Source organism: Galeopterus variegatus, unplaced genomic scaffold, assembly GCF_000696425.1.
Source record: "Galeopterus variegatus unplaced genomic scaffold, G_variegatus-3.0.2 Scaffold6351, whole genome shotgun sequence".
NCBI lineage: Eukaryota > Metazoa > Chordata > Mammalia > Dermoptera > Cynocephalidae > Galeopterus > Galeopterus variegatus.
In genome coordinates this window covers 208,343-217,832 of record NW_007732462.1, presented here as the reverse complement: position 1 = coordinate 217,832, position 9,490 = coordinate 208,343, and the positions used below count along the sequence as shown (strand labels likewise).

Here is a 9,490-nt window from a genome sequence, read left to right as displayed (position 1 = left end):
CATGGCTGGCCAGCAGTCACCACTCCATCTTCTAAGAAAACAAGACCTGGGGCTGGCCCGTGGCTCACTCGGGAGAGTGCGGTGCTGATAACACCAAGGCCACGGGTTCGGATCCCATATAGGGATGGCCGGTTCGCTCACTGGGTGAGCGTGGTGCGGACAACACCAAGTCAAGGGTTAAGATCCCCTTACCGGTCATCTTTTATAAAAAAAAAAGAAAAAGAAAAAGAAAACAAGACCTGAGGGCTCAGCTGTAAGGGTGTTGGGGAGAGCCCCAGGCCTTCCTCCCCCCAGAGCCACCAGCTCTACCTTCCAGTGCTCTGGGGATGCTGCAAGCCTGCCACAGGGCCAGGGCCATAATCTCTCTCCCAAATCTCTCTCCCAACACTCAGGCTGTAGCAATGCCAGGGCTCCCCATTCTCCATCAGCCCCCCCAAATCCCAAAGAAACATATGAATCATAACCAATGTTAGCAGACTGTACTGTGTGCTAGGTCCTAATCCAAAGACTTACACCTTTTGTCATTTAATCCCCCACCACACTAATATTACTCCCATTTTACAGATGGGAAACTGAGGCTCAGAGGGATTTGGTGACTTTCCCCAGTTGCGTAGTATGTAGCAGAGCCAGGATGCAAACCCCTATGCCTGTGCCTCTAACCACTGTGAAATACAACCTTTTTATCCTAAGTATAAACTACATTCTTGCTATGCAAACAGAGCTTGAAGATCAGGCCCCAAATACCCCCTAAATAAGAATTCTGGAGCCACCACTGCACTCAAGCTGGCCTTGGCTTCTGAGCTTTGGATTCTGGACAACAATGGTTACAGTCCCAGCCTGGGGACGTGGAAAGAGAGTGCCCTTGGCTTCTTGTCTTGGCTCTGCCCCCCACTGGCTAGTGGACTCGGCAAGTCACTCCCCACTCTGGGCTTGGCAGCATCACCCCGTCCAATGAGGCCACAGCTGGATCAGAAGCTCCCAGGCCTAGGACTTTCCAGGATTGGGCTCAGCACCCCACCCCCAGGAAGGCCAGGAGGCTGGGCAGGACCTGCTTGGTGTTAAATACTTCTGTCCAGCACTCCCCAGGCCTCTTGTCCCAGTCTTCCCAGCAGGAAGTTTGACCAAGATCAATCATGGTAAGAATCTGCCTGGGGCCATGGCAGTCTGTCCCTGGGTGGGACACCTGCAGTGAGACCTCCAGAAGCACCTGTGTGGAGCCTCTCCTCTCACTGTCCTTTTCTTTCTCCATAGACGACTTACAGCAACAAAGGAGAGAAGGTGAGCAGGAGGGGAAGTGTGAAGCCTCGGCTTGGCAGGGGGTCACAGTACAAGGAGACAGATGTCAGCAAACAGCAGAAGAGGAAAAACTACAGTGGCCATGTGATGTCCATGCCAGCACGCTCAGCTTTGTCCTCTGGCTCCCACAGACTGAGCTGGACTTAACCTTGCCCCCCTGAAAAACTTTTACCTCTTTTTAAAATACCTGCCAATCTCTTAATCCTGTCTGGAAGTTCTTTCTAAGCTATAACTTAAGTCCATGTTGCTGCAGCATAAGGCTAATTTCCTCCATGAAACCTGGGCAGGTCTCCCAAGGGGCTTCCCAATCCTGAACCCTCAGGAGCTCAATTTCTACATGAGAAGCCTCTTTGGAGGCTTGGCAAGGCTGAGTGGCATTCAGCATTTCCTATGTTCTGGGGTTGAGGCTGGGATAAGGGAAGTAGCTGGGGGACACCTCTCTTTTTTTTTTTTTTAAAGATGACTGGTAAAGGGATCTTAACCCTTGACTTGGTGTTGTCAGCACCACACTCTCCCAAGTGAGCTAACCGGCCATCCCTATATAGGGATTTGAACCCGTGGCCTTGGTGTTATCAGCACCACACTCTCTCCCGAGTGAGCCACGGGCCGGCCCTTGGGGGACACCTGTCTACATGCACTTTTATAGACCCAATTCCAGGGACTCAACTTCACTCCTTCTCTCCTGCAGCCTGAGAGAGGCCGGTTCCTTCACTTCCACTCCGTGACCTTCTGGGTGGGCAACGCCAAGCAGGTAGAAGCCAGGACAAGGGGTTGGAGCGGGTGAAGGGCAGGCAAGAGGGCCTCCTGGACAAGGCAGGCCTCCAGCTGGGTCTGTGATTGGCCCCTGGGAGGGGAGGATCAGAGCCAGTGTTGGGACTGGTCACTCTTTAGATCCTTGTTACACAATCAGGGCCACGGACCCCAGCAGGAAATGTATCGGAGGGCGGGGTGTGCAGGGAGCGGTCTTTCTTCTCATGAGTCTCTGCACCTGGGGCAGCAGGGCAGACTGGCTGAGGGGGGCTGGGAGCTCTCAGCGGGAGGCCCCCAGGCTGGCCGCCCACACTCATGAACCCTTCTACATCTCTGTGATCCAGGCTGCCTCCTTCTACTGCAGCAAGATGGGCTTCAAGCCACTAGCCTACAAAGGTCTGGAGACGGGTTCCCGGGAGGTGGTCAGCCATGTAATCCAGCAAGGGAAGGTGAGTCCCTACCCCAGGACACTCCCTTGCTCGTCCCTGATGGGGTATCTCTCTTCCTGCTGCTCCCAGGGACTCTAGCCCATCTAGCACCTTTGCGCAAATTAGACCTGGAGGCCCCTTTCTTCAGGCAGGTGTGCTCCTGTTTCAGGATGCATAGCTTGACTGGTTCCGGGATGCATAGTTCAGTCCCCACGGGCCCCTCCACCAGGCAGCTTTGTACAACCCTGCACTGAGGACCTTCGTAGTTTCATCTCCCTCTCTCCTGGCCCAACGCTGGCCCCACAGGTGTTCAGGGGACCTGGAACATCAGAGTAAGAACTCTCAGCAGTGCCCTGGTCTGTGGGATCCCTGGAGCTCTCCCCCACAGGGAGGCCTGACCCAGCAGCTCATCCCAAGACCCAGGGCGGGTCTGGCACAGGACAAGGCCCCCATCCCTCAGGACCTGTGGGGGAAGCCATGGCGGAGAAAGGGCTAGAACCCATGGTCCAGGAACCCTGTGTGGCTGGGTCCTTCTGCTCCACCAGGGGTGTCTGGGGGTGGACAGGAAGGGGCAGATGAGCCACCAGCCACACCCCCTTCTCTTGTATGTCCTAGATTGTGTTTGTCCTCTCCTCAGCGCTCAACCCCTGGAACACAGGTGAGGGGGCTCAAGGGGTGGAAACAGGACATGGTGGGTGGGGTCAGGGAGGGGAGGTTGAGCCTAGAAGGAGATGGGGCCCAGAAGGCTGAGAGCCAGGAGAGGGGGCCTTGGACTCCAGTGCCACCACCACCCCTGATGGCCACAGAGATGGGTGATCACCTGGTGAAACACGGCGATGGAGTGAAGGACATTGCATTCGAGGTCGAAGATTGTGACTACATTGTGCAGGTGAGACTGCACCTGGGCTGATTTGGGAGAGGAAGCAGTAAAGCTTGGCCTGCCACGGGGACCCCTTCAGTCAGGGCTGGGGGGACACACAGTGATGAGCTCAGATGCTGGTGTGACATACACCTGGGTTTCAGGGATGCCCTGCCTCTTACTAATTGCTTGTCTTCCCTCTGAGCCTGAGTTTCCGCATCTGTCAAACAACTACTTCACTGAGTTGTATTAAAGGGGAAATAAGATCATAATTACCATCTCTTGAGCATGATTCTGAACCAAACACTATATTCAAGAGGAGGTTTAGAGGTTCAGAGCGTGGATTCCAAAGCCAGACTGCCTGGGCCTGAATCTTAATAGCTGTGTGACTTGGGGCAGGTGACGCAGCTTCTCTGTGCTACAATTTCCTCACCTATAGAATAGAGATTATAAAAGTACCTTTCGTATAATGTTGCTGTGAGGTCAATACTAAGAACAGTGCCTGATGTATGATATAAGCATTGACATGCCGTAAGTGAGGTTTTGCCAAACAAGTACATAAGTCAGGTACACAGAGCACTTGGCACAGGGTCTGACACATAGAAGGTGCTCAACATCAGCTCATGTTATTCTTATCCAACCACCCTTTATACAGATGTGGAAACTGAGGACTGGAGAGGGGGAAGGGCCACAGAGTGAGTTAGCAAACCACCCTACCTGGTTTGTCTACCAGAGCCCCAACTCTGACCCTGGGCCTCAGTTTCCCTACCTGCCAAGTGGGCATGAGGTGTGGTTATCAGGGTAATGGCTGAAGCTGGCTGGGGTTCCTGCCTGGAGCTGGAAAAGTTGGAGGAGGCTGTGGCAGGGCCACACAGACCACCCAGCAGGAGCAGCAGGCAAAGATTCTGGGAGGCCCAGCCCTCACTGCCTCCCCACCCCATCTCCTGTGCAGAAAGCCCAGGAACGGGGTGCTAAAATCATGCGGGAACCCTGGGTGGAGCAAGACAAGTTTGGGAAGGTGAAGTTTGCTGTTCTGCAGACGGTGAGTTAACTCTGGTGCCCCCACCCCTTCGGTGGTCAGTACCCACTGAGGTACCCCGACCCCCCCCAACTGACTCCATCACCCCACCCCACCCACGTGCTTCCCCCTGAGCACAGACATTCTCCCTCAAGTTTGACCACCTATAATGCTTAGCCAGGGCACAGGGGCTGACAGGAGCTACCAGTCATCCCTCTCGGGGTCTCCTTCCTCCCCAGTGGGGGCTGACAGCATGGGGGTATAAGCTTTGGACACAGGCTTTGAACAAAGGAGAAGCATGGGGTCTTGGGAAACCACACCCCACCCTAGCTGTGTGGCTTTGGGCAACCCACTTGACCTCTCTGTGACTCTGTTCAAATGAGCAAGGACTGGAGTTGGACCACTTGTGTGACCTGAGACATGCTAGTTAACCTTGCTGTGCCTCAGTTTCTTCACAGGGTTATTGTAAGAATCAAATGAGATCATTTGTGTACAGCACCTAAAACAACAGTGCCTGGTATACAGTGACACTCAGCAAAGATTATTAATTCTGTTTAGCACCTGTGTTATAGTAATACAGAAACAATCACAAGTCCTACCTCCTCAAGATTAAGTGAAATGTAAAGATTGCTAAAATGTTGAAAGAGCCTTTCAGTATAATTTGATCCAATGCCCTTAACACATTCTTCATTTAGTCTACACATTTTTATTGAGCACCTACTATGTGTCAGGCACTGGGCTAGGCGCTGGAGATACCATCATGAGCAGAACAGTGTCCCTGTCCTCATGGAGCTTCTGTTCCATGGAGCAGACAGACCATCAAAGAAACTCCCAAACAAGTGGCAGGTTGCAATTCATTTCAGAAGGGGGAAGTGACTTGCCTAAAATTACACATGGAGTTAGGGTCAGACCCCGGCTGGATCCCAGGGTGTGTTGGCGCCATGAAATGTGGCCCGGCCTCAGCAGGGGTGGGTACTCAGAGGCCAAGCCAGGTTTTCCACCCACAGTATGGGGACACCACACACACCCTGGTAGAGAAGATGAACTACAGTGGCCGCTTCCTGCCTGGATTCGAGGCCCCAGCATTCACGGACCCCCTACTTTCCAAGCTGTGAGTGCCCCTCAGAACAGGGCTGGGGTAAAAGCCCTGCAGTGGTGTGAAAAGCTATGTTCCCTCTCCTCCGTGTGGCTGGACTTCTCTGATGGGGCGGAGTATTTGGAGCCTGCTGGGGAACTCCTGAAAGTCCCCAAGGGGCTCTTGAGGAGGTGACATAGAGGCTGAGAGCACAGGCTCTGCAACCAGACTGCCTGGGCTCAAATCCCCGCTCTGTTACTTCATAGTCGTTTAACCTGGAGCAAGTCATTTTATTTCTCTGTGCCTCAGTTTCCCATCTGTAAAATGGGTATAGTAACAGCGTGTAGGTTGACAAAATAAAGTGCCTGGCCCATAGTAAGTGCTACATAAGTGTGAGCTATTACTATTATTATCACCATTATTGAGGGGTCAGCAGGAAGGGAGAGATTTGGGGGTAGCCCTTCTTCTCACCCCCGACCCCTTCCCATTCCCAGTCCTGATTGCTGTCTTGAGATTATCGATCACGTTGTGGGAAACCAGCCTGATCAGGAGATGGTGTCTGCCTCAGAATGGTGAGCCCCTGGCCCTTCTCTTTCCCTGAAGGTGACAAGCCCTCCTAGAGGACAAGCCCACCCCCCAATTCTCACAACGAAGTGAAAAATGGAGCACAACATGGTGGGAAGTTAGCCTGTGGTTACTGATTCATTCATTCACTGAAAAACTGTCACCATGGAGACCAGAGGATTTAAGGCCCAAAGTGATCCACAGAGATCATGGTCCAGGGAGGGTTGGAGGGAGACTGTCACTACACAAACAGCACCCTTGTCCAAATTAGAAGCAAGTGCCCCCTTCTCAAAGCACTTTACCTCCATCTGTTGGAGCACTGCCATACTTTACGTCTTTTGTTACAAGATACTTTACCTCCACCTACAGGGAAATTATCATGATAAAGGTACGATTTTGTCTCCTTTCTGGAGCCTATTCAGGGACAAATTCTGGAAGGTGGAAATGGGGTGGTGGTGAGGCACAGGGGGAGCTAGTACCAGGCTGGCACTCAGAGTAGATGTGTCCTCCTGACCATCTGGCAGGTATGTGAAAAACCTTCAGTTCCACCGCTTCTGGTCAGTGGATGACACGCAGGTGCACACGGAATACAGCTCTCTGCGGTCCATCGTGGTGGCCAACTATGAGGAGACCATCAAGATGCCCATTAATGAGCCAGCGCAGGGCAAAAAGAAGTCCCAGATCCAGGTGGGGGCCTTCCCTGGCTGGGGAAGAAGGGAGCAGGGAAGAGGTCTGGGGCACTTACAGAGGCGGGGCAAATGACAGTGGCCTCCTTGTTTTCCTCCCCCAGGAATATGTGGACTATAATGGGGGCCCCGGGGTCCAGCACATCGCTCTCAAGACCCAAGACATCATCACAGCGGTTAGAACCCCATTCCTGGTCCTGATTCCCCTCTCATTCAGTGCCAGTGATAGTCTCTGCAAAATGAAAAGGAAAGGGGTCAATGGCAGCCCTGTGCCCCCTTCTCTGGCCTGTAGGGCTGGCGGGGCTCACGTACTGGTTCTTTCAACTCATGTGCAGGCACATCCCTCCCCACCAACCCCAGAGAGTTTATTCTCTGGAGAACATTCTGGGCTTTGGAGGTACTGGTGCCAGAGTATCAGGAAGCCTGGATTCTAGTCCCAGTTCTGTCAGTGCCTTGCTGTGTGTCTCTGGGGGATTCAATGCCCTCTCTGGGCTTCAGTTGCCTCACCTTGAAAATGAGTATATTGCACTACAAGATCAATTATGCCCTTTTAGCCAAATTAAGTGAGGATACTGCACTACAAGATCAAATTATGTCCTTTTAGCCAAATTAAGAACCTGTGTCTGTGGATCCAGCCCTTGGAGGCCTGAGTCCTTCTATTCCTTAAGTGGCACTATGCAAGACTGGACAGGAGCCTGGACTGTCCCATTTAATCCTGGTGCAACCAAGAGTTCACTGCATGACTGTGGCAACTTCATTCATTCAGTCGCTCAATAGATGTTTATTGAGCACCTACTATGTGCCAGGCACTGTTTTAGGTACTTGGGATACATCAGCAAACAGTAGTTTCTGCCCTTACGGAGACAATAAACAAAATAAATAAACTACATATTAGATGGTGGTGAGTGCTCTGGAAGAAAATAAGGCAGAGGGCCGGCCTGTGGCTCACTCGGGAGAGTGTGGTGCTGATAACACCAAGGCCACGGGTTCGGATCCCATATAGGGATGGTCGGTTAGCTCATTTGGGAGAGCGTGGTGCTGACAACACCAAGTCAAGGGTTAAGATCCCCTTACCGGTCATCTTTAAAAAAAAAAAAAAGGAAAAGAAGGCAGAGAAGAGGGAGAACAAGGGTGAAGGGCATTACACATTTAAATCAGGAGGTCAGGGAAGGCCTTACTGAGGAGACATTTGAGAATGCAAAGTGTTGGAAGGAGAGAAGCCCATGGAAACCCAGGGAGAAAGTGCCCCAGCCTGGAGGGACAGACAGAGCAAAGGCCCTGAGATGGGCATGTGCCTGGAAGGTTGAAGATCGGAATGGGTGGAAAAGAATGAGCAAGAGACAGAGGTAGGGGACAGGTCAGAAGGTAGGAGTCAGGGCAGATGGTGAGGGCCATGGTGAAGACTTTGAATTTGACTCAGACATGGCACCACCATGGGATAAGCAAAGAAGTGACATGATTTGACTTGTATTTTAATAAAATCACTCTGGCTACTATGTTGAGAATAGATACTTAATCTTTCAATGCCTCAGTTTCCCCAGCTATGAATTGGGGATAATAACTGTCCAGACGCCTCAAAAGATTTCTGCATGGATATAATGAGGCAATACATACAAAGTGCTTGAAAGGTCTAAGGTTCAGATCTCTGTCTGTACCAGCCAGCTGCAAAAAAAAAGAAAGAAAGTGCTCGAGACAGGCACATAGTGAGCATTCCATAAATGTTAGCAATTGCTGTTCTTCTAACAGGGGCCCCACCAGAGAAGGAAGGGGATGAGGTCACATGGTACCCTGGCAGTTGTGGGGAGCTAGCATAGGGACCCTGCCTCCTCGTGGCTAGGGATGTTGATTGAGCTTGGACAGACAAAGAAGCTGACCTTGACTCTGCTCTGAGACAGATTCGCCACTTGAGGGAGAGAGGCTTGGAGTTTTTGGGTGTTCCATCGACGTACTATAAACAACTGCGGGAGAAGCTCAAGTCAGCCAAGATTCGGGTGAAGGAGAGCATTGACGTCCTGGAGGTGAGGCCCAGGCAGGATCCTCAGCCAGGTGGAGAGTACAAGCCCCGAGTTCCGTCTTGCCTCATAAAGATTGTCTAAGCCCCTACCCTGCACCAGGCACAGGGACACAGAGTACAAACCAGCCCAGGTCCCTTGCAGCATGGGACTTGTCTTCTGGGGGGGAGGGGTGCAGATGACAAACAAATAACAAAAACAGCATCAGAGAGAGTTAGGGCCACGTAGAAAGTTAAAACAGGCAACCTGAGGCTGCTTTACAGGGAGTGGTCAGGGAGGGCCTGTCTGAGAAGTGAAATCTGGATCATGAGAGGGAACTGGCTGTGTAAAGGACCAGAGCTGGGGAAAGAGCATTCCTGGTGGAGGGAACAGCAAGTGCAAAGGTCCTGAGGCAGGAGCAAGCTCTAAGTGTCTGAGGAACAGAAAAAAGGCTAGAGTGAATGAAAGGTCTTGTTTGAGGAGTGACTTAGGTCAGACAGGTAGGCAGGGGCTGATTCCTCTGGTGGACTATTTAGGAGTTTGGATTTTGTTCTACGACCAGAAACCATTGAAGTTTTTTAAAAATTTTTTTTTAAATTTTGCCTTTAATGGCTTTACTGATGTATAAATCACATAATGTTACTCTTTTAAAGTGTACAATTCAATGGTTTTTAGCTATTTGCTATGTCGTGCAACCATCGTCAAAATCAATTTTAGAGCAATGAAAATGCTCTAAAGATTTCACCCTAAAAGAAACCGTGAACCTCTTAGCCATCATCTCCCAATCTCTCCATCCCCTTCCCCTCTCTTGCCCCAGCCCTAG

The 9,490-nt window shown here is 51.5% G+C and overlaps 1 protein-coding gene across 1 annotated transcript in view; it reads left to right on the top strand.

Moving 5' to 3' along the window:
* Positions 1–1,084: 1,084 nt before the first annotated feature.
* Positions 1,085–9,490, top strand: part of HPD (4-hydroxyphenylpyruvate dioxygenase) — a 10,028-nt gene continuing 1,622 nt past the window's right edge. The window contains exons 1-12 of the mRNA XM_008590756.1: positions 1,085–1,136; positions 1,252–1,278; positions 1,985–2,047; positions 2,391–2,495; positions 3,090–3,132; positions 3,281–3,363; positions 4,286–4,375; positions 5,359–5,462; positions 5,921–5,998; positions 6,515–6,677; positions 6,781–6,852; positions 8,572–8,694. Coding sequence (XP_008588978.1) covers positions 1,134–1,136; positions 1,252–1,278; positions 1,985–2,047; positions 2,391–2,495; positions 3,090–3,132; positions 3,281–3,363; positions 4,286–4,375; positions 5,359–5,462; positions 5,921–5,998; positions 6,515–6,677; positions 6,781–6,852; positions 8,572–8,694 — 954 coding nt within the window. The 5' untranslated portion in view covers positions 1,085–1,133. The remainder of the gene's footprint in view (positions 1,137–1,251; positions 1,279–1,984; positions 2,048–2,390; positions 2,496–3,089; positions 3,133–3,280; positions 3,364–4,285; positions 4,376–5,358; positions 5,463–5,920; positions 5,999–6,514; positions 6,678–6,780; positions 6,853–8,571; positions 8,695–9,490) is intronic.